The sequence below is a fragment of the Anomaloglossus baeobatrachus genome, chromosome 2, assembly GCF_048569485.1.
Source record: "Anomaloglossus baeobatrachus isolate aAnoBae1 chromosome 2, aAnoBae1.hap1, whole genome shotgun sequence".
Classification (NCBI taxonomy): Eukaryota; Metazoa; Chordata; class Amphibia; order Anura; family Aromobatidae; genus Anomaloglossus; species Anomaloglossus baeobatrachus.
In genome coordinates, this window is record NC_134354.1 from 260071883 (window position 1) to 260096985 (window position 25103).

The following is a 25103-nucleotide window of genomic DNA, read 5'->3' on the forward strand; positions in this document are numbered from 1 at the left end:
AAAAATAAAAATACATAAATAAAAGGATTGTTTGTTTCTTAACTCTAAAAAGTTATCTTTACATATATTTCTAGGAAATGTCATAATAACGGGGTCCAAGATGTGTGGCCCCTTTATTCTATGGGAGTCGTAGAAGAAGGGAATTTTGTTTACTTACCGTAAATTCCTTTTCTTCTAGCTCCAATTGGGAGACCCAGACAGTGGGTGTATAGCTACTGCCCTCTGGAGGCCGCACAAAGAACTACACTTAAAAGTGTAAGGCCCCTCCCCTTCTGGCTATACACCCTCCCGTAGGAGTACAGATTCCTCAGTTTTAGTACCAAAGCAAGAAGGAGGAAAGCCAATAACAGTTTCAAAAACAAATTCAATCCGATAACACGATCGGAGAACTTAAGAAACAACATGAACAACATGTGCACCCGAAAAAACGAAACCCTAAGAACAAATAGGGCGGGTGCTGGGTCTCCCAATTGGAGCTAGAAGAAAAGGAATTTACGGTAAGTAAACAAAATTCCCTTCTTCTTTTTCGCTCCTAATTGGGAGACCCAGACAGTGGGACGTCCAAAAGCAGTCCCTGGGTGGGTAAAAAGATACCACATGAACGGGCTGTCAGACAGCCTCTTCCTACAGGTGGGCCACCGCCGCCTGAAGGACCTGTCTACCTAGGCTGGCATCTGCCGAAGCGTAGGTATGCACTTGATAGTGTTTGGTAAACGTGTGCAGACTCGACCAGGTAGCCGCCTGGCACACTTGCTGAGCCGTAGCCTGATGCCGCAATGCCCAGGACGCACCCACGGCTCTGGTAGAATGGGCCTTCAGTCCAGATGGAATCGGAAGCCCAGCAGAACGGTATGTGTGAAGAACTGGTTCCTTGATCCACCGCGCCAGGGTGGATTTGGAAGCTTGCGATCCCTTATGCTGACCAGCGACTAGGACAAAGAGCGCATCAGAACGGCGTAGGGACGCCGTGCGAGAAATGTAAATCCTGAGTGCTCTCACCAGGTCCAACAGATGTAAACCCTTTTCAAATTGGTGAACTGGATGCGGACACAAAGATGGCAAAGTGATATCCTGATTGAGATGAAAGGAAGAAACCACCTTGGGAGAAAACTCTGGAATTGGACGCAGTACTACCTTGTCTTGGTGAAACACCAGGAAGGGAGATTTGCAAGATAACGCCGCTAGCTCGGACACTCTTCGAAGAGACGTGACCGCCACAAGAAAAACTACCTTTTGTGAAAGCCGAGAAAGGGGAACCTCTTTCAAAGGCTCGAAAGGCGGCTTCTGGAGAGCAATGAGAACCTTGTTCTGATAGATCTTAGCTGAGGATGGTTTTCTAGCCTGTCTCATTGTGGCAACAACCTCATGAGATAAACCTGAGGCCGCTAGGATCCAGGACTCAATGGCCACACAGTCAGGTTCAGGGCCGCAGAATTCAGATGGAAAAACGGCCCTTGAGACAGCAAATCTGGACGGTCTGGTAGTGTCCACGGTTGGCCTACCGTGAGATGCCACAGATCCGGGTACCACGACCTTCTTGGCCAATCTGGAGTGACGAGTATGGCTCGATGGCAGTCGGACCTGATTTTCCGGAGAACTCTGGGTAACAATGCTAGAGGTGGGAACACATAGGGGAGTCGGAATTGCGACCAATCCTGAACCAAGGCGTCTGCCGCCAGTGCTCGGTGATCGTGAGACCGTGCCATGAAAACTGGGACCTTGTTGTTGTGCCGTGACGCCATCAGATCGACGTCCGGCGTCCCCCAGCGGCAACAGATCTGCTGAAACACGTCCGGGTGAAGGGACCATTCTCCTGCGTCCATGCCCTGGCGACTGAGAAAGTCTGCTTCCCAGTTTTCCACGCCTGGGATGTGAACTGCGGATATGGTGGACGCTCTGCTTTCCACCCACGTCAAAATCCGTTGGACTTCTTGAAAAGCTTGGCGACTGCGTGTTCCCCCTTGGTGGTTGATGTACGCCACCGCCGTGGAATTGTCCGACTGAATCCGAATCTGCTTGCCTTCCAGCCATTGTTGGAAGGCTCGCAGGGCAAGATAGAATGCTCTGATTTCCAGAACATTGATCTGCAGGGTGGACTCTTCCAGAGTCCACATCCCCTGAGCCCTGTGGTGGAGATACACCGCTCCCCACCCTAATAGGCTCTCCCATTGTAGAGGGCGCAGATGAAACTGCGCGAACGGGACTGCCTCCATTGCTGCTACCATCTTTCCTAGGAAATGCATGAGGCGCCTCAGTGAGTGCGACTGGCTCTGAAGGAGAGATTGCACTCCAGTCCGTAGCGAGCACTGCTTGTCCAGTGGAAGCTTCACTATCGCTGAGAGAGTATGAAACTCCATGCCAAGATAAGTCAGAGATTGGGTCGGGGTTAGATGAGACTTTGGAAAGTTGATAATCCACCCGAAACTCTGGAGAGTGTCTAGTGCCACCTTCAGACTGTGTTGGCATGCCTCTTGAGAGGGTGCCTTTATAAGCAGGTCGTCTAAATACGGGATGACCGAGTGACCCTGCGAGTGCAGAACAGCTACTACTGCTGCCATGACTTTGGTGAAGACCCGGGGGGCTGTTGCCAGACCGAAAGGTAACGCTACGAACTGCAGGTGTTCGTCGTGTATGACGAAGCGTAGGAAACGCTGATGCTCTGGTGCGATCGGCACGTGGAGATACGCATCTTTGATATCTATTGATGCTAGAAAATCTCCTTGAGACATTGAGGCTATGACGGAGCGTAGGGATTCCATCCGGAACCTTCTGACTTTTACGTGTCTGTTGAGCAACTTTAGATCCAGGACGGGCCGATACGATCCGTCCTTTTTTGGGACCACAAACAGATTGGAGTAAAAACCGTGACCTTGTTCCTGAAGAGGGACGGAGGTCACCACTCCTTCCGCCTTTAGAGCGGCCACCGCCTGCAACAGAGCATCGGCTCGGTCTGGTGGTGGAGAAGTTCTGAAGAAACGAGTTGGCGGACGAGAACTGAACTCTATCCTGTACCCGTGAGACAGAATATCCCTCACCCAACGGTCTTTGACGTGTGACAGCCAGATGTCGCCAAAGTGGGAAAGCCTCCCACCGACCGCGGGTGTGGGAATCGGAGACCGCAAGTCAGGAGGACGCCGTCTTGGCAACGGTTCCTCCGGCTGTCCTTTTTGGGCGTGACTGAGACCTCCAAGAATCTGAGCGTCTCTGGTCTTTTTGAGTCTTTTTTGACGAGGCGAATTGGGACCTGCCCGGTCCTCGAAAGGACCGATAACCAGACTGACCCTTCCTCTGTTGGGGTCTGTTTTGTCTGTGTTGCGGTAAGGATGAGTCCTTACCCTTGGAGTGTTTGATGATTTCATCCAAACGCTCTCCAAACAATCGGTCACGAGAAAAAGGCAAATTGGTTAAGCACTTCTTGGAATGAGAATCTGCTTTCCAATGTCTCAACCACAGGGCCCTACGCAAAACAACGGAGTTGGCTGACGCCACTGCCGTGCGGCTTGTAGCGTCAAGAACAGCATTAATCGCGTACGACGCGAATGCCGCCATTTGCGAGGTCAATGGTGCTACCTGCGGGGCAAATGCACGTGTGACGGAGTCAACTCGCGCAAGCCCGGCTGAGATAGCTTGGAGTGCCCATACGGCTGCAAAAGAAGGCGCTAATGACGCTCCAATCGCTTCATAGATGGATTTCAGCCAGAGCTCCATCTGCCTGTCAGTGGCATCTTTAAGTGCCGCTCCATCTTCAACTGCAACCAAGGATCTAGCTGCAAGCCTGGAAATTGGAGGATCCACTTTTGGACACTGGGTCCAACCCTTGACCACCTCAGGGGGAAAAGGATAGCGTGTATCTTTAAGCCGTTTAGGAAAACGCCTACTAGGATAAGCGTGGGGTTTCTGGATTGCGTCTCTAAAGTCAGCGTGGTCCAGAAAAGTGCTTAAAGTACGCTTAGGGTATCTGAAATGGATTCTCTCGTGCTGCGAAGCTGACTCCTCCACAAGAGGAGCTGGTGGGGAAATATTTAACATCTTATTGATGTTAAATATAAGATCATTAACTACGGCGTCACCATCTGGTGTATCTAGATTGAGAGCGGTCCCAGGATCAGAATCCTGATCAGTTACGTCCGCCTCATCACCCATAGATTCATCTCGCTGGGATCCTGACCATTGAGATGAATGTGAAGGCCCGTCATAGCGAGCCCGCTTAGGCTGCCCGGGGCCATCGTCCGAGTCAGAGTCTTCACCCTGAGGTGTATATGCCCGTCCCGGAGCTTGGAGCTGAGGGGGACCAGGGGGCAATGATTGCACAGTGTCCGTGGCCTGAAGTACAGGCCTAGCTCGCAATGTGTCAAGAATTTGTGACATAGTGAGAGACATTCTGTCAGCAAAAGCTGCAAACTCAGTTCCTGTCACCTGGACAGCATTCACAGGTGGTACACCCTGGGTCACGTCCAGCAGAGGTCCCGACTGTGCAAGCGCCGCAGGGGCCGAGCACTGCACACAATGGGGGTCCGTGGAGCCTGCCGGTAGAAAAGTCCCACATGCGGTGCAGGAAGCATATAATGTCTGTGCCTTGGCACCCTTGCGTTTTACGGACGACATGCTGCTGGCTCTCTGCAATGTGAGAGAGTCTATAGCCAAAGGGCGACCAGCGCTATGCAATACAAAGTATTTGTAGAAACAAAATACTAAGAATACTACTGGCACAAGAGGGGGTGAGCCCTGAGGGCTGCTTAATGCCCGCTGAACAGCGGGTAAGAGGCTGCAGAATTCCTTGTCTGGGTCTCCCCGGCTCCCCTCTGCAGCTCAGCGTGTCAGCAGGAATGGCTGCCGGCGTCTGTGGAGAGGGGCGGCCCGTGGGAGTTCCCAAACAAAAGTGCGGGAAACAGTGTCCCCTCTGTGCCGATTGTGAGGGCTGGAGTATGTAAAAACGACTCCAGCCCTCGGCGCTGATGCACTGACCAGCGTCCCGCCCCTCTCCTGACTGGCAGGTCTGGGGGCGGGAACGAACGGAAGCAGGCCGCAAAAGCCGGGGACTCGAGTTATCAGCGCGGCCGCCGTAAAAGCGCGGGCCGCGCTGAAGTCCCCGGCGCACCACAAGTGCCAGCCGCGCCGCAGTCCCAGCGGCCGGTGCGACCGATTCCTAGACGTGGCCAGCGTCCCGCCCCTCTCCTGACTGGCAGGTCTGGGGGCGGGAACGAACGGAAGCAGGCCGCAAAAGCCGGGGACTCGAGTTATCAGCGCGGCCGCCGTAAAAGCGCGGGCCGCGCTGAAGTCCCCGGCGCACCAAAAGTGCCAGCCGCGCCGCAGTCCCAGCGGCCGGCGTGACCGATTCCTAGACGTGGCCAGCGTCCCGCCCCTCTCCTGACTGGCAGGTCCGGGGGCGGGAACGAACGGAAGCAGGCCGCAAAAGCCGGGGACTCGAGTTATCAGCGCGGCCGCCGTAAAAGCGCGGGCCGCGCTGAAGTCCCCGGCGCACCACAAGTGCCAGCCGCGCCGCAGTCCCAGCGGCCGGCGCGACCGATTCCTATAAGTGTGCCTGCTTCAGCGAAGCTGAATGAGGCCATGGCACAAGCGCCGTAGCGCTGATGTCCCCCGGCGCACTACAACACCCAGCATGCTGCGGTGTGAGCGCCAAATGCACGGGGACACAGAGTACCTTGAGGAAGCAGGGCCATGTCCCTGATGTACTCCGCTCCATCCAGCATCTTCTCCAGGGGCTGTAGATGGAGCACGGTCTCAGTGCCTGGAGACCAGTAAATCCCACTTCACCCAGAGCCCTGTAAAAAGGGATGGGGAAGGAATCAGCATGTGGGCTCCTGCCGCCGTACCCGCAATGGGTACCTCAACCTTACAAACACCTCCGACATACAGTGGGGTGAGAAGGGAGCATGCTGGGAGCCCTGTATGGGCCCTCTTTTCTTCCATCCGACATAGTCAGCAGCTGCTGCTGACTAAAAACAATGGAGCTATGCGTGCGTGTCTGACCTCCTTGCGCACAAAGCTAAAACTGAGGAATCTGTACTCCTACGGGAGGGTGTATAGCCAGAAGGGGAGGGGCCTTACACTTTTAAGTGTAGTTCTTTGTGCGGCCTCCAGAGGGCAGTAGCTATACACCCACTGTCTGGGTCTCCCAATTAGGAGCGAAAAAGAAATTGGATGATCAATAAAAAATGTGCAAGTAATTCCAATTCCAGTCTGATCTGCAGATAACATGTTACAGAGCAGGAGGAGCTGCATAGATGGGGAAAATAATCAGTATAAGGCCCCATTCAGACATCCATCTATATCTATGTTGCATACGAGAAAAACAGACAGCCGACTGTGACCAATTTTTCAGCCGACTGTGACCAATTTTTCTTGTACATAAACCCCCCCTCTATTCTTTTTCCTTCAGATCTCACTCAAATGGCATCCCAATGATGGCCTTTATTTACACCTATAGACGTGAATATCGGATCAAAATTGGACATGTATGGTCTTCCCGTTCTATGGAAAAGCATTACAAGTGAATGCCCCCATTCCCAACTGTAGGTACGAATGCTATCCGCGAAAAATACAGATAGCTCTTATACACAAAAATCGGACATCTGAATGGGGCCCCACTTGGGGTTTCATTTTTTTCACTGAAATTCCTGCTCCTTATGAGATTTGCAGTCTTGGAGATCATCCTAATCAGTGATTGACCACTATCTCTGAATGCACATTTATATGGGGAAGATTGCATACATGTATTAGGATCAGTGCAAAATCCAAAATGAGTGGAGTTTTCAATCAGTCAAATAAAAGTTGTACGGAATCTTTTCTTTCCATACATCAGCTCTTCCGGCTCTATATAATGCTGCTCATAGACTGCACTGCATTTCCAAGATAACAGGTTCCCATTAAAAGAATCAATGGTATTAGACAAAAACTCATAATGAATAACTTGATCCACAATACATTGATGACAAAAAAGTAACCACCAGGCAGAATATATGTGATGTGGTAGATTGGATTGCTTATTTTGCCATCCTCCAATTGGTGGTTAACAACAAAAGTTGGGCATCGGGTAATATTACTCCAAATACACCAACAAACATCACATTGTGTCCTTGGCCCCAATAATCGATTTAGATAAATTGGGTTTCTTCAAAAGTCACCAACCTTAAATATGTTATTTTGCACGGAAATTTCAATTCCCAAATGCAGCATGGCTGTTTTAGTGGATTCAAAGCAATCTTCTGAAAAATGAGAGAACACTTGTTAGCTAAAATCCGCACATTGATACAGCTAAAATTGTTGGGTTTTTTTTGTTTTTTTTTTTAACTTGGTGAAAATTCCCCACTAATACAAGGGTCCTGGAATTTGAAACAGGAAAGGTTTGCAGTGTTTTTCTTCCTGAACAAAAGGATAGCTGGGTAAATGGAGGCTAGTGACAATAGTTGTATAATAGCCAATCAAGACAGAGCTCAGTGTAGTCTTCCCCCCCCCCTAAGGAAATGGGCATTATACGCTTTAAAGGTTAACTGTCACCATGGTGAAAGTGGGCTAATTATGCTCTTAATTTATGCTGCGGTTTTCAAATCAGCCATATTGTTTCAGAGATATGGGCCTTTTTATTTTGTGCAAATATTATGGTCTCTAGCAGTCGGGGATGGCTAGAACCATTTTTAGTTTTCCACCAATGGACCTTTTTGATCTTGTAAGGGCTCCTTTTTGTGGGACAACTTGTAGTTTTCATTGCTAACTATTCAATTCCTTTCAATTTTTTTTTGCAGAGGCAAAATGAACAAAAACAGCTAATCTGACATTTTCATAAAACATTCATTTTATTGCATTGAACTTTAAAGGGAACCCGTCAGGTCCAATATGCAGTGAGAACCACGAGCAGTTCTGGGCGCATATTACTAATCCCTGCCTACCGTCCCTGTATACACTAGCATAGATAAAGGGATCTTTAGAGAAAGTATTTCTAAAGATCTTATATCGTATGCTAATGAGCGAGGGGACTACTCTCAATGGCGTTAGTTCACTAGCCAGTCGCCCCCCATTAGCATGTTAGTACACCCCTGTGGGTAACATGCTAATGAATTTGCAGCGTCACATGATAATCTCACCCACCTCTCCGCTGCCTGTCGCTGGATTTCGTCTCAGTGCGCATGACCCCAGAGTTTGGGTCATGCGCACAATGAAGCTGGGTGTATGCGTCCTGGCTCCAAACTGAAGCAGTGTGCATGACCGAACCTCCGGAATAATGCGCATTGAGCTAAAATCCAGTGTCAGATGCGATGTTGGCGGAGAGGTGAGTGAGATCATCCTCTGACTCTGCACATTCATTAGCATGATAGCACACCCACAGGGGCGTACTAATATGCTAATAGAGCTGACTAGCCAGAGGAACTAACACCCAGGGGACTGGTCCCCTCACTCATTAGCATACGATAAACGATCTTTAGAAACTTTTTCTAAAGATCTCTTCATCTATGGTAGTGTATACAGGGACGGTTAGGCAGGGATTAGCAATATGCATCCAGAACTGCACATGGTCCTGGGTGCATATTACACCTGACAGGTTCCCTTAAAGGATGAGGTAAGAACAAATATGCAAGGCTTATCAGGAGCTCATATATCACATTTGGTGCCCACTACAACCATAGAGACACAATGTCACATGCAATTGGGCAACGATAGAGAAATAAAGTTATGGGACTAAAAAAAATAGCAATACAAACAATTTTTGGAGGATTTTCTGTACAAAATTGGGATATTTTGAACTAAATAGTATAAAAAAATAATCAATTACCTAAATAATCATAGTGCCAGGTCATTTTACCACACAGTTCATGGTGATAAAATAATCCCCCCTCACAAAAAAGGAAATAGCCAAAATGCAATTTTACCTCACTAGGATTTTTTTCTCCAGCTTACAGTACATTATATGATAAAAGTGAATGGTATATTGATGGAAAAAAAAAATTAAAGCACAAAAAAACTAAAAGTATCTGAGTGCTTAAAGGTTTACATATGACCTCCAAATACTGATGCCCAATAGATCCTCAAACCTCACAAAAATAATATATTGAATAGTTGCTTCTTCCTTCAAAATGGTGCAAGTGGAAAACAGAGCTTGTTCTGCAAAAAACAAACCCTCACACAGCTGTATGTAAAACTAAAAGATTATTTGTTTCACAATATGGCAACCAAGAAGTGATGCTTTTTTTGTGTATACGAACTAAAATAAAAAATGTACAAATTTGGTATAATTGTAATCATATCGACCCACAAAACAAAGTTGTCAATTGTACTGAATGAATCATGGTGTTATTTATTTATTTTTTCAAAAAGTAATTAAAAGTGATCTTTCCATGTAAATTACTTTATTTATTTCCTGCCTTATTTACCCCATGTTATCGCCATCCCTATTTTTTTTCTTCTATATCCCCATACATTTTTAGTTCATACTCTACCCAACAATTGAAAATCAATGAAAACCATTTGAAATAGTATCATTGAAATCAACAGCTTGTCATGTAAACATATATATATAATCTTTGGTTAATATGTACCGTAGCTTTTTCACCCACACCAAGCAATGTTGAAATGTTGAGACAACCATTAGTCTTACCCTCAAGCTGTTTCTCAGAATGTGGAAGCCAGGAAAACTTTGCATTCTCAGGAAGATCCCACTGTTCTCGGTCATGCCTGGATGCACCTTTCACAATCTGAATGAGATCAATTATTACATATTGTAAACACCTTAATTTTAATTAGACATTGTAAACATGAATGGACTTGAACCAATAATGGGGATGAGTGTGTGATAGTGTGTAGCCGGATGAGGATAATGACTAAGGCCTTTCACACATCAGCGATTCTGGTACGTATGTGAACGTTTTTATTCGTACCAGAATTACGGACACACGCAGATCCATTGAAATCAATGGCATACATTAGTTATTTTTCACTGCTCGTGTCTCCGTGCGGCGTACACACGTGATCGTGATTTCCGCACAGACACATGTCCGTGTTTTCCTGGCATCACTGATGTCACACAAAACACACAGTGGTGTGTTCCATGAAACACATACCAGAAAAAACACGTACATTTAAAGTAAAAAGCTTTATAAACTCACCCGTCTGCAGTACGCTGTCTTTAGCCGCTGCGACTGCTGCTTCCAGCCCAGCTAATTATGGTCATGAATATGCAGCTATGCACTGCACAGCCGACGCGGAAGTAGCTGCAGATTGGGAGACAGCTGCGGCCGATCACAGGAGAGCCGGAGATTCAGCATCACGGACAGTAGGAGCGTGGACAGGTGAGTTCAGAGTACCTGCTCTCCATGTGCTATCACGGATAGTACAAAGAGAACACACGTGTGCTATGAAACACGGCACACGGAGAGACATATGCGTTTTTAACACATCAGTGAAAAACATCTGTGTTTTTCACTGATATGGGAAATAAGCCAAAAGCAGTGTTTCCCAACTAGGGTTCCCAGAAAGCTTGGGCATACTTGAGTCTAAAGGCCCCGTCACACACAGAGATAAATCTTTGGCAGATCTGTGGTTGCAGTGAAATCATGGACATATTGTTCCATTTGTACACAACCACAAAGCTGGTATTGATTTCACAATTTCACTGCAACCACAAATCTGCCGCAGATTTATCTCTGTGTGTGACAGGGCCTTTAGAGTATTCTCAAAACACAGAAACAGCAAAAAATGTCAGTTTAACTAGCAATAGGTAACACAACCTTTTTTCAGCCTGCTTAAAGATGTTGTGCAAAGTAGTAAACATTAGTGATGAGCGAGTATGCTTGTTACTACTCGGTACTCGCACGAGTATCAATGTACTCGGGCTACTCGGCGGGGACCGAGTAATCTCGCGATACTCGTGCTGTACTCGGGGTCTTCATGTTGGCGCTCTTTTTACAGCCATCCCTTATGCAGGGATTGGCTGGCAGACCACTGCAATGCCACAGCCCTGTTGTGGAATTGCAGTGATTGGCCAGCCCGCACAGCGTGACCGTGCCTTTAGCCCGACACTTCACCGCTCGGCTACGGCCCCTCCCGCACTCCACTCCGCGTGTATATATATATGCACGCTTACACACACACGCACGTTTTTTTTTTTAATTTACAGTTTTATGGTTTCTACATGCTGCCGGGGGTCATTTCAGAATAATACTCGGGTCTCCCATAGGATAACATTGGGCTCGGTGCTCGGGCCGAGTACACGAGTATTTTGACATGCTCGGCCCGAGCCTCGAGCTCCCAAGCATTTTAGTACTCGCTCATCACTAGTAAACATACCTGAGTCTACTGTACCATATTTTTTCGGACTATAAGACGCACTTTTTTTCCCCCAAATGTTGGGGGAAAATGGGGGGTGCGTCTTATGGTCTGAATGTGGCTGCGGGGAATGAGGGTGATGTGGTGGAGCGGGTCATTAGGGGCACAAGCAGGCTGTAGCGGCCTGCCGTGACCACGTGGGCCTGCTCATTACATATGCACGCCCATCCTCCCGCCCATCATCTCTCAGCGCTAAAGCCAGCGCTGACAGGTGGGCGGGATGATGGGCGGGGTGGTGAGCGGGGGATGCGCGCATAATTAACAGCCGGCCCACATGATCACCCCTGGCAACTACAGCCTGGAGTAATCATGTGCGGCTGTATTCACTGCCCCCCGTGTATCATCATCAGCGCGGGGTGCAGTGAATCAGTGTACTCACCCGTCACCGTGTGTGGAGCCGTCCCCCTGCAGTATCGCGATGTCTTCCTGTCTTTGCCGGTCAGCTGATCTGTGTAGAGAGAGGTGATCACAGCGATGACGTCATCGCTGTGCGCGCCGCTAGTGTCCACACAGATCAGCTGACCGGCACAGACAGGAAGACATCGCAATGCTGCAGGGGGACGGCTCCACACAGCGGCACTGCAACTGAGACAGAGAGGAAGCTGATCGGTGCTGCAGGGAGTGAGGAAAGGTGAGTATAAACGTTTATTTTTTTTTCTGTGCCACAGGATACAGGCCATATACCAGGATGGGGGTATATTATGAGCAGGATGGGGGTATATTATGAGCAGGATGGATAGGGGTATATTATGAGCAGGATGGGGTATATGAGCAGGATGGGGGTATATGAGCAGGATGGATGGGGGTATATGAGCAGGATGGATGGGGGGGTATATGAACAGGATGGGGGTATATGAGCAGGATGGATGGGGGTATATGAGCAGGATGGATGGGGGTATATGAGCAGGATGGGGGGTATATAGCAGGATGGTTGGGGATATATGAGCAGGATGGATGGGGGTATATGAGCAGGATGGGGGAATATGAGCAGGATGGATGGGGGTATATCAGCAGGATCGGGGTATATGAGCAGGATCATATACAAGGCAGGAAGATCGTTACCAGAATAGGGTACCTTAGTAGAGAATTTGGGGACATTACCCCCATAAAAGTGTCAGCAGCAGATCCTCACCCCATAACAATGTGTCATGACCATATTTTTTGGTTAAAATTTTATTTTCCTATTTTCCTCCTCTAAAACCAGGGTGCGTCTTATGGTCAGGTGCGTCTTATAATCCGAAAAATACGGTAATTATAGCAATGTACAAGAATTATAGAACAGTTTACCTGCCCCTACAGAAAGCCTAATTATCTACTTAGGTAGTTTGAAAAAAGCAAGTTTGCAAATGATCTATTTTTTCTATCTGCTGTCCTTCCCCTGCATTGTGAGATTATTATCATACACTTTGTAAAGATGACGGCCAAAGAGATCGGCCCCCAGAGCTGCAGCGAGTATGCACTGTAGATACATCCCAGAAGTCCATTTAAGATCCCAGTCATCTCTCTATGCCACTATGATTTCTATAGAGAGGTTAGTTGCCCGCCTTGCTCCTCCTCCCTGTGAACTGCATGGTCTCCACCTATCCTGTCTATTCTGTTTCTGCTTTCAGAGCTCCTCTCCTAAACGCTGCTCTCACTGTCTATGTCCATGAAACAATGAACACAAAGCATTGGCTCACTTCACTATATGATATGAGCAGGCACCTCAGGGAGAGCCAGTCACTAAATGGCTCTCACTGGGGGTTAAAACAATGTTTTGGACATAATGTGATAAAAAAAACAAAACCTCGCTTTCCCTCCCCCTGGAAATCTCTGTTTATGGCTGGCTGTATGTGGGCGAAGAGCCGAATTGGCCAATCACCAACTTTCAATAATGCTTGTTACTCGAGTTAAGCTCATCTGACTAGCTTGACTCGAATAACGAGCCTCGAGCATTTTACCGCCCATCACTAGTCATCACAGTTGGGTATGTGAACACAATGCCTTTTTCAGGTGGGCCTGCTCCAAAACCCGTTTGAAAAAGCACCCAGAAAACACAAAGAAATGAATATATGCATTTCTACGTATAAACGACTTGCTGTTCACATGTTCAGTCTTGTTCTTTTTTTTAACTGCTTTGGGTTTCCAAAGACACCAGGAAGTGAGCTAAGCATTTTATAGGCGTTTTCCGGCCTAAAGACGTTCTATTCTCTTCAATGCAATACAAGTCAATTGGGAACGCTCAAAGGGCACCTGGAACACTCCAGTAAAAAAGATGCTATGCTAAATAGCCACAGGTAGTCAAAAACATTGAAAAGGCGATTAGGAATTTAACAAAAAAAACTAAATGACGACATTTCCTCAAGGGTCTTCTTGAAAAACTCAGCAGTTTTATTAATGTTAAAAATTAAAAAATTCACAAACCTGGTAAAAGATATGAAAGTTCCTTTCTGAAACGTTTTGATGAGCTACACGTGTACTTTCAAGTAGGTACGTCTGGATACTGGCACCAGTAATTTGTTGGAGGCTTAAAAAAAAAAAAAAAAAAAAAAAAGATTAAAAACAAGTGAATTATTCCCCAAAAGCACACAATATATTTTGACATGAAACACAAGAGGTAAGTTTATAGCAATAAATGGGAAAATGGCTTATATAGTATTATTCAGGTTGGAAATGCTGTGCAGTCCAGTGGCAGCATATTACAGAGCATAGAAAGCTAGTGATCTATAGGTTTGCAGGGAAAACATGCAGGGTCATGTGTTTTTAATCACTATCCTTACTGTCAAGTGGGCGGTCATAATTAGTGATTGACAGCCTTCCCTGTATGCACACTTATATAGGAAATGCTGTCAATCATTGATTAGGACCAGAATGAGGCAGGGATTTCAATGAATAAAGCACGGGAAGCAGGAGTCAGCAGATTCAATACTTATTTTAAACAAAGTTGATAAAGTCATCATAGTGGTGATAATTAGATACAATTTGCCAAAAGGCAACTAAACTTCTCTACTAAAGACTCTCATTAAAATATAACTTTTAATAATTTAAATAATATAACAATATAAAGGCACTATTCAAGTATTCGAGTATTTAAAATTACTTAGTGGAGAGATAGGTGTATTATTTGCTGATAACTTTCTTAGGTGAAATGAACAGACCGTCCTGAATTGTTATATACACTACTCAAAAAAATAAAGAGAACACTTAAAGGGAACCTGTCACGAGAATTTTCGCAATTAACCCCTTCACGACCATGGACGGATCTTTCCGTCATGGTGCCCTGGGCCTTAACGACCAAGGACGGATCTTTCCGTCATGGCGTAATCGCGGCACCGGAGCCTCCGGTGACTGCGAAAAGTTAGCATAAACCGCAGATTCGGGGAGGAGGGGACCTGTACCTGACCTCAGGAGGGGTGGTGCCTCCTCCCCGGACCTACGGAGGCTGTGATTGGCTGACGAACGCCGCTCAACCAATCACAGCCACTGTAATGTTCCAGCCATTTAAAATGACTGAAACATTGAAATCCAGCCCTGACCAGTGCAGCTGTAGCACTGGCCATTGGCTGGAGCTGGGTGACCTCACTGGATCACCCTCCCCCAGTTCCAGCAGCTCTGATTGGAGAGATCGGCCTTGTGACCGATCTCTCCAATCACCATGGACCTGTTGCCGGTGACCGCCCCCGTCACCGTCACTTGTCGTCCCTGCAGCACGCCAGCACAGTGAGTGTATACAGTGCAATGGCAGGGCGACAAGCTCCGGTCCCATGCTGTTATGTGACCGGAGCATGGGACCCGGAAGTTGCTGTGCTGCCTTTGCACTGTATGAAACCGGCGAAAAGCCTCCCGATCCGCCGCCGCCCTCTGCGATCTGCCACCTGTCTCCCCGATCTGCTGCCCGCACCCCCAACCCCTCGTATCTGCTGCCCGCACCCTCACCCCCACACCTCCCAATCCGCCGCCGCCGCTGCCCTCCGCCACCTGTCTCCCCGATCTGCTGCCCGCACCCCCACCCCTCGTGATCTGCTGCCCGCACCCCCACACCTCCCGATCCGCCGCTGCCCTCCTCCGTCTGCCACAGTGTCACCGCTTTCCCCGATCTGCTGCCCGGCCCCTCCCCCTCGTGATCGGCTGCCCGCCCCCTCTCCTACGTTATGTGCTGCGCGCCCCCTGTCCTCCGTTATGTGCTGCGCGCCGCCTCTCCTCCGTTATGTGCTGCGCGCCCCCTCTCCTCCGTTATGCGCTGCCCGCCGCTCCCCCTCATGATTGGCTGGCGCCCCCTCCCCTCCGTGATGTGTTGCCCACTCCCCCCCACCTCTCACCCCCGTGATCGGCTACCCGCCCCCTCCCCTGTCACCCCCGTGATGTGTGCTCCCTCCCCTGTCACCCCCGTGATGTGTGCTCCCTCCCCTGTCACCCCCGTGATGTGTGCTCCCTCCCCTGTCACCCCCGTGATGTGTGCTCCCTCCCCTGTCACCCCCGTGATGTGTGCTCCCTCCCCTGTCACCCCCGTGATCTGTGCTCCCTCCCCTGTCACCCCCGTGATCTGTGCTCCCTCCCCTGTCACCCCCGTGATCTGTGCTCCCTCCCCTGTCACCCCCGTGATGTGTGCTCCCTCCCCTGTCACCCCCGTGATGTGTGCTCCCTCCCCTGTCACCCCCGTGATCTGTGCTCCCTCCCCTGTCACCACCGTGATCTGTGCTCCCTCACCTGTCACCCCCGTGATGTGTGCTCCCTCCCCTGTCACCCCCGTGATCTGTGCTCCCTCCCCTGTCACCCCCATGATGTGTGCTCCCTCACCTGTCACCCCTGTGATGTGTGCTCCCTCCCCTGTCACCCCCGTGATGTGTGCTCCCTCCCCTGTCACCCCCGTGATGTGTGCTCCCTCCCCTGTCACCCCCATGATGTGTGCTCCCTTACCTGTCACCCCCGTGATCTGTGCTCCCTCCCCTGTCACCCCCGTGATGTGTGCTCCCTCCCCTGTCACCCCCGTGATATGTGCTCCCTCCCCTGTCACCCCCGTGATGTGTGCTCCCTCCCCTGTCACCCCCGTGATATGTGCTCCCTCCCCTGTCACCCCCGTGATGTGTGCTCCCTCCCCTGTCACCCCCGTGATGTGTGTTCCCTCCCCTGTCACCCCCGTGATGTGTGCTCCCTCCCCTGTCACCCCCGTGATCTGTGCTCCCTCACCTGTCACCCCCGTGATCTGCTGTCCGCTCTCCCGCCACCTCTCACCCCCGTGATCTGTGCTCCATCACCTCTCACCCCCGTGATCTGTGCTCCCTCACCTCTCACCCCCGTGATCTGTGCTCCCTCACCTCTCACCCCCGTGATCTGTGCTCTGCTCACCTGTCTCCCCCGTGATCTGCGCTGCGCTCCCTCTCCCACCTCTCACCCTCCCCGATCTGCTGCCTCCTTCATCTCCTGTGATCCTGCTGCCTAGATCCATCCTGTAAGGTAACTATTCCCAATCTCACCTCCCACTCCCCATCCCCCCCATCCCCCCTTCACCCCATCCTCTGCCGCTCCTGCATCCACTGCGCCCTCTCCCAGCCGCCCCCACCCTATCCCAGCCGCCTCCACCCTATCCCAGCTGCCTCCGTCTCACAATCACAGATGCTCCCTTTATATGCCACTGCCCCCCATCTGCCGCTATTCTGATCCATCCTGTAAGTATTGTTCGTGGCTCTTTTCTAACGATCCCCAATCGCATCTCCCACCCCCTCTCCCCCCCCTTCTCCCCCACCTGCTTTCCGCCAAGTGCTGATCAGCTACGTGATTGGCTGATCAGGTACATAATTGTTGCTCTAGTTTTTGCTTTTTTTGTGCACCCCAAATAAAAAAAAAACAAAAAAAAAACTTGAACAATTAGGTACCTGATCAGCAATCGTCCTGCAGTCGTACTCGACTTTGGACAGGACTTCTTTTTTCCATCCCACCTAATCCCCCCCTTTTTTGCAGAACATTCGTGCGTGCGCCCTGTTTTTTTTTTCTATGCCATGGGGGGGTCTAGTTTCCAAAATGGGGTCACATGTGGGGAAGCTCCACTGTTTCGGCAAATCAGGGGGTCTCCAAACACAACATGGAATACGCTAATTATCCCAGACAATTATGCGTTTGAAAAGTCAAATGACGCTCCTTGCATTCCGAGCCCTGCTGTGCGCCCAAACATTTGATTTCCACCACATACATTTTATGGTGCAATTTTTCCTGATACCCTTGTGAAAAAAAAGCTACCTGGTTGAAGTAACAATTTTGTGGTAAAAAATATTTTTTTTTTATTTTCACGGCTCAACTCTATTAACTTTTGTGAAGCCCCCAGATGATCAAAGTGCTCAATAAACATCTAGATAAATTCCATGAGGGGTCTAGTTTCCAAAATGGGGTCACATGTGGGGGAGCTCCACTGTTTCGGCACCTCAGGGGCTCTCCAAACGCAACATGGTGCGGCTAACGATTCCAGCTAATTTTCTGTTCAAAAAGTCAAATGACGCTCCTTCCCTTCCGAGTCCTGACGTGCGCCCAAACAGTGGTTTTTCGCCACATATGAGGTATCTGCGCGCTCAGAAGAAATTGCCCAACAAATTTTGGGGGTTCATTTAATCCTGCTACCCTTGTGAAATGCAATATTTGAGGCTAAATTAACATTTTTGTTGCAAAAAGTAAAATGTTCATTTTTTCCTTCCACATTGCTTTAGTTACTGTGAAGCACCAGAAGGGTTAATAACCTTCTTGAATGTGGTTTTGAGTAGCCTGAGGGGTGCCGTTTTTGGAATGGTGTCACTTTTGGGTGTTTTGTGTCATGTAGACCATTCAAAATCGCTTCAAATGTGATGTGGTCCCTAAAAAAAGTGGCTTTGTAAATTTTGTTGTAAAAATGAGAAATTGCTCATAAATTTTGAACCCCTATAACTTCCTTAATTTTTTTTTTTTTCTCCCAAAATTGTTCTGAGGTAAAGTAGACATGTGGGAAATGTTATTTATTAATTATTTTGTGTCATATGTCTCGTTGGTTTTAGAGCATAAAAATTCAAAGTTTGAAAATTACAAAATTTTCAAAATTTTTGCGAAATTTCCATTTTTTTCACAAAGAAACGCAAAAAATATTGGCCTAAATTTACAACTAACATGAAGCCCAATATGTCACGAAAAAACAATCTCAGAATCACCGGGATCCGTTGAAGCGTTCCAGAGTTATAACCTCATAAAGTGACACTGGTCAAAATTGCAAAAAATGGCCTGGTCTTTAGGGTCAAAATAGGCTTGGGGCTGAAGGGGTTAAACTAAGCACGAGATTATGGGTGGGTACTTGGATGACGCTGGTGATGACATTCACAGCGCCGCCCATAATCTCGTGCTTGCGCAATAACGTCACCAGCGCTTGCAATTTGCACAATGCTCAGTCCCGCGATAGTGCCACTGGGCATATGCAAGAACTCAGGAGCACTGCATTACATGAGGGCGGCGGCCTAATGTATGTAAATGAACAATGGTGGATGGCAAACAGCGGCAGGAGGGGGAATAACGGACGCAATACAGCCCGCCCCCGTGGCCAGAAAACATCATTAGCATACCAAAAGGTAAGATTTTATAAAGTGTTTATTTAGGTCTGAAAGGGGGGCCAGTAGTAAGATGAACCTTTCTAGAAGGCAGCCCAGGAGCTGCAGAAGGGGATTCTTTTAGTTTAATTGCGAAAATTCTGGTGACAGGTTCCCATTAAACAACACATTGTAACTCCAGGTCAATCACACTTCTGTGAAATCATCCTGTCCAGTTATGAAGCAATAGTGATTGTGACAATTTCTCCTGCTGTTGTACAAATCGAACAGACAATAGGTAGAAATGATAGGCAATTACAAGGCACCCCCTATAAAGGAGTAGTTCTGCAGGTGGTGACCACAGACCATTTGTCTGTTCTCATCATTTTTGGCTGTTGTTTTGGTTACTTTTGCATTTTGTAATTACTCTGACCCCTAGAGGTAGCATAAAGCAGTGCCTACAACCCACAGAAGTTGCTCAGGTTGTGCAGCTCATCCAAGATGGCACAACAATACGAGCTGTGGCAAGAAAGCTAGCTGTGTCTGTAAGCAGTGTTCAGAGTGTGGAGCCGATATCAGGAGACAGGTCAGTACACCAGGAGACATGTAGAGGGCCATAGGAGGGCAACAGCCACCTTTGTGCAAGGCAGAACAGCTTGAACAGTGCAAGAGCCCTGCAAAATGACTTTCAGCAGGCCATTAATATCAACCCAGGGCTCACTGCATCTGCATATATTGTCACAAGGAGTCTGGGGATCTCATCCTGGTACCTAATGGCAGTCGGGGTACCACTGGCTAGCACGCAAAGGGCTGTGTGGCCCTCAAATAAAATGCCTCCCCACACCATTGCTAACCCACTGCCAAATTGGTCACGCAGAAGGATGTTGCAGGCAGTAGAATGTTCTCCACAGAGTCTCCAGACTCTGTCACGTGCTCAGTGAGAATCTGCTCTCACTCATGAAGAGCACTGGTTGCCAATGTCGAAACTGCTAATCTTGGTGTTCTCTAGCAAATGCCAATCGCCCTGCATGGTGTTGGGCTCGCCCTGCACGGTGTTGGGCTGTAAGCACAACACCCACCTGTGGACGTCAGACCCACATACCACCCTCATGGAATCTGGTTTCTGACATTTTGAGCAGACACATGGATATTAGTGGGCTGCTGGAGGTCATTTTGCAGGGCTTTGCCAATGCTCCTCCTGTTCATTCTTGCACAAAGGTGGAGGTAGTGGTCCTGATGCTGAGTTGCCCTCCTACAGCTGTCTCCACGTCTCCTGGTGTACTGGAATGTCTCCTAGTATCTGCTCCATGGTCTGCACACTGTGCTAACAGACACAACCTTCTTGCCGCAGCTCGCATTGAGGTGCCATCCTGGATGATGCACTACCTCAGCAACTTCGGTGGGTTGTAGACGCCGCCTCATGCTACCTCTAGGGGTGAGAGCAATGACAAAATGTAAAGTGGCAAAAACAACAGCCAAAATGGAAGAAGACAGAGAAATGGTTTGTGATCATCACCTGCAGAACAACTCCTTTATAGGGGTTGTCTTGTAATTTCCTATACTTTCTATCTGTTGTCTGTTCCATTTTCAGAACAACAGGAAATATTGATTCACAATCAGTGTTGCTTCATAACTGGACAGGTTGATTTTACAGACGTGTGATTGACTTTTATTTTTCTGAGCAGTGTAGATTGCATATAGCTGAACATCGTCCGATTGTCAGCAGTAAATGCCTATAAAGGGCAACCTGTCCAGGGAACTAACTAGTTTATGTTATCTCTAACTCTGATGAAGGCCTGACTGGCCAAAACGTCAAAGACTGTGTAATACGGATCGTTATGTTGAAATAAATGTCTGATTTTTCTTGCACCTCACTGGAGTACCAGGGCCATACTATTTTACATTGGGGTTTAATCCTACTTGAGCACCCAAGAAACAGCGGAGTGCTACGTATCGCTCACCTTATATACAAGTGTACCTAGAAGAATTGCTGCTGTTTTGAAGACAAAGGGTGGTCACACCAAAAATTGATTTGATTTAGATTTCTCTTTTGTTGATTCACTTTGCATTTTGTTAATTGATAAAAATATACTATTAACACTTCTATTTTTTTAAAGCCTTCTTATTTTGCAGCATTTTTTCCCACACCTGCCTAAAACTTCTGCACGGTATTTTACATATACAATTTTGCTAATTAGGAACAGCATTAAAAAATAAGACCATAAAATAAAAAAATGAAAATATGAAAAAACTCAAATTAAAAATTCTCTAGTTGTCTTGAAGGGATTAAAAATAATATGAATTGATAGTTATATATTAGGCAAAGAGTAGTTAAATTACCTGTTCAACTGAAGCTGAATATATTTTCCAAACCGGCTGCTATTATTGTTCCTTAAGGTACAGGCATTACCTGAAACAAAAAAATTTACACAACAGGAATTGAAAACTGGTGAGCTCTCCATTACGACCAAAAAAAAAAAATCATTCTTTAAAGACCGGAGTCACTCTTGCGGGTGTAAGTCACGCAAGTCTCTCATTGCATCACCCTGCACGGCCTGACGCTCTCCGGAAGGGACCGTCTCAACTACATAGAAATACATGCTGCTGACCGACTCCTGTCAGGAGAGTGTGCGGCCATGTCGGGTGATGCGATGAGAGACTTTCGTGAGTTACGTGCGAGTCACTCGCAAGTGTGACTAGGCCTTTATCAGGATCACAATACCACAGTCTTACCCTATGTCTGTGCTAGTAGCAGGGAATAAGCGCTGTCAATGACTGCAGCGGCTCTATTAACTCCTTACTTGCTGTGGTCAAGGGGCGACTTGTGACATGTAATGGGTTTAACAAAGGGGGATCTCTCCATCTGTCACTCCATTGGCTCCGATTAACAATTGTGAAAAAATGCTACTAGCCAAAGCAAGCAAAGACCAAATGCTTGCCTCCTGCCAACCTGAAATATTGCGCCAGCAGCACCAACAAGCTGGATACTGAACTATATAAGTTGTGCAGTACATTAACTATGTGATCAAATGCCTGCATGTTCAGGTCCTCATGTGGAACGAATAAATACTGAAAAAAAAAATGTTTATATTGCTTATGTGCGTGCTTAAAAAAATGTAAAACATATATATTCTTTTATTGAAAACTAATAAAACCAAATGGAAAGAAAAAAAATAATTAAAGACATGTCTGGTATAACTGTATCCCTAACGACTGGGACAAGCAAACAAACGGATTTTTATGTACTCACCGTAAAATCGTTTTCTCTTAGCCATCATTGGGGGACACAGGACCATGGGGGTTATGCTGCTTATCCATAGGAGGACACTAAGTAGATGCAAGGATGTTAGCTCCTCCCCTGCAGTATACACCCCCTGGCTCAGCCAGGCTACTTCAGTTTTAGTACACAAGCAGTAGGAGAACAAGTAACAAAAAAACGTGAGTGAATACTCATAACAAAAAAGTACTGAGACAGAAAAAAAGCTATGGCCCAACAGGGCAAAAGGGAGGAAGGGAGGGTGCTGTGTCCCCCAATGATGGCTAAGAGAAAACGATTGTACGGTGAGTACACAAAAATCCGTTTTTCTCTGACGCCTCATTGGGGGACACAGGACCATGGGACGTCCTAAAGCAGTCCATGGGTGGGTAAACAATAAACAAAGCAACCCAAGGACTAGGAACCAGTCCCAGATAGCCAGGAGCGCCTACTGAGATAGGTACTCCACTATCGTTTGCAGAATTTTCCTACCTAGGTTTGCCTCAGCCGAAGACTGGGTATGGACTCAGTAATGCTTTGAAACAGTATGTAGTCAAGACCAGGTCGCAGCCTTACACCTCTGTTCCACTGAAGCCTGATGCCTAATGGCCCAAGAGGCGCCAACTGCTCACGTGGAATGAGTCCGCAGCCCACTAGGAATGGGCTTGAGTTGCAAGCGGTAGACCTCCTGGATCGCAGCGCGAATCCAGCGAGCCAGCGTTGCCTATGAAGCTGCCTCTCCTTTCTTAGGTCTTTCAAGAATGACGAACAAGGAGTCTATGTTCCTAAAGGGGCTGTCCTGGGTACGTAATATCTGAGAGCCCTCACAAGGTCTAGCGAATATAGAACCCTTTCCACCCTATGGGACAACAGGAAGGCAAAATAATGTCCTCGTTCATATGAAACGGGGAAGTATTGATAGAATATTGAGAGAGATGAAACCTGCCCCTTAAGGGAGCTGAGGGCCAACCCCTTTTGCAACCTGACTGCAAAAAAAAAAAAATCAAGAATTCTGGGGATCGCCAGAGGCATAGGTTGGACATTAGATTCCCTGCACTGGGAAAGGAAAGTTTTCCACGTACGGTAGTAAATACGGGATGAAGGCCGGCTTTCGGGCACTGTACATGGTGGAGATGACCGCAGGAGAGAATCTCGCTCTTGTTAAAGTCCAGGTCTCAATGGCCAGGCCGTCAGCTTCAGGGCTCTGGAGTTCTGATGGGAAATGGGCCCTTGGGTCAGCAGGTCTGGGATGCTTACAAGGCGCCATGAGCAATTGTACTAATTCAGCATACCAGGCGCACCTGGGCTAGTCCGCTGCTAGTAGTATCACCGGGACTCCTTCTGCCTTGATCTTCATGATTACTCGCGGCAGCAGGGGCAGAGGCGAAAAACATGTAAGGCAGACGGAAACGACTTCAGGAGACTAGAGCATCCACGCCAATGGACTGTGGATCACGTGGCCTGGCTAAGAACGCGGTTTCCTTTGCGTTCAACCTTGAGGCCATTAGATCCACGTCTGGTGTACTCCAGTGAGTGCAGATGTGTGGGAACACTTCTGGGTGAAGAAACCACTCTCTGGCGGCCAGACCTTGGCGACTTAGAAGGTCCACCGCCCAGTTCTCTACTCCCGGTATGTGTAACGCTGAAAAACACGGACCCCCATCGATTAGGGCCCAGGTGAGGATCCTGAGGACCTCAAGATAAGCTGTCTTGCTGCTGGTACCTCCCTGCTGATTGACATAGGCCACAGCTGTTGCATTGTCCAATTGGACCCGAATCAAAACGACCTGCTAGCAGAAGGGGGGAATGACCTGAGCGCGAGAAGATCTCGCTGATTTTCAGGATGATTTCTGGGAAGGGAACACTCCTGGGGCGTCCAACGTCCCGAAGCAGTGTGGAGCCAGTACGCTGCTCCCCAGACTAAGAGGCTGGCATCCGTGGTCAGGAGTAGCCAGTCCACTTGGGGGAGAAAACCTCCTTCTCGATATGGAAGAGGACTGAAGCCACCAGCAAAGCGCATACCTGACTGAAGGTGTCAGGTGAAAAGTTCGTCCAAGGAAAAGGGGCTTTTGTCCCAGGCAACTAGAGGCGCAAGCTGCAGTGGGTGGTGGTGTGGCTAAGCGAGCAGCACTGCTTCTATAGCCGCCGCTATCCTACCTAGCACTCTCATACTGAAGAATCGTATGGAGCGAGAGGAGTATGTAGAGGGCAGTGTACCGCTTGTTGTAGAGCGGTCGCCTTTGAGGGGAAAATATCAAGCCCCGAAGAGTGTCCAGGGACATGCCCAGGGAGGTGACGGATTTTGACGGGACCGGGGATGATTTGACTGGAGTCAGAAGCCACCCTAAGCGGGATAGGGTGCCCACAGAGATCTGAACGCTGGTTGAACCCTTGATGAGGTCATCCAAGCAAGGCAGAACAGCCACTCTCCTGGCGTGAAGGGCACTCATGGCGGCCGCCATGACCTTAGTTAAGACCCTTGGTGCTGTGGCAGAGCCGAAGGTAGGGCCACAAATGAAAAAAAAAAAGAAGTCCTGAACCGCAAAGCGGAGGAACTTTTGGTGAGCTGGAGCGATGGGTATGTGCAGGTACGCGTCCCTGATAGCTAGGGAGGCAAGGAATTCTCCTTCGACCATACAGGTAATAATGGACCCTAGGAAGTCCTTTCTGAATCTCCTTACATGCACATGTTTGCTCAGGTGTTAGAGGTCCAGGATGGGACGAACTGACCCGTCCTTTTTAGGGGACCACGAGAGGTTAGAATAGAAGGCCTTGAACCTCTCGCCGTCCGGAACAGGTACCATCACCCCCGCCGTTTGGAGGGAGTGGATGGCTGAGGAGAAGGCCTCGTGGTGTTTTGGAGCCTTTGGGTGGGGGTTTGAGAGAAAAGACTGACCAGGGGATCGGGTCCAGAATTCAATGTGGTAACCGGAAGACACAAGGTATCACACCCATTTGTGGTCTGAGGCGGCGGCCCAGATGGAGGACGACGAGAT

General features: G+C 48.3%; 2 protein-coding genes across 2 annotated transcripts in view; one reads left to right on the forward strand and one right to left on the reverse strand.

Moving 5' to 3' along the window:
* MYO19 (myosin XIX) overlaps window positions 1-25103 on the reverse strand; it is a 175034-nt gene that overhangs the window by 109780 nt on the left and 40151 nt on the right. The window contains exons 6-9 of the mRNA XM_075335795.1: window positions 21192-21261; window positions 13741-13843; window positions 9611-9707; window positions 7150-7226 (exon numbers count right to left, since the gene is read on the reverse strand). Of these exons, the coding sequence (XP_075191910.1) occupies window positions 7150-7226; window positions 9611-9707; window positions 13741-13843; window positions 21192-21261 (347 nt within the window). The remainder of the gene's footprint in view (window positions 1-7149; window positions 7227-9610; window positions 9708-13740; window positions 13844-21191; window positions 21262-25103) is intronic.
* PIGW (phosphatidylinositol glycan anchor biosynthesis class W) overlaps window positions 1-25103 on the forward strand; it is a 176056-nt gene that overhangs the window by 70459 nt on the left and 80494 nt on the right. The window lies entirely within an intron of this gene.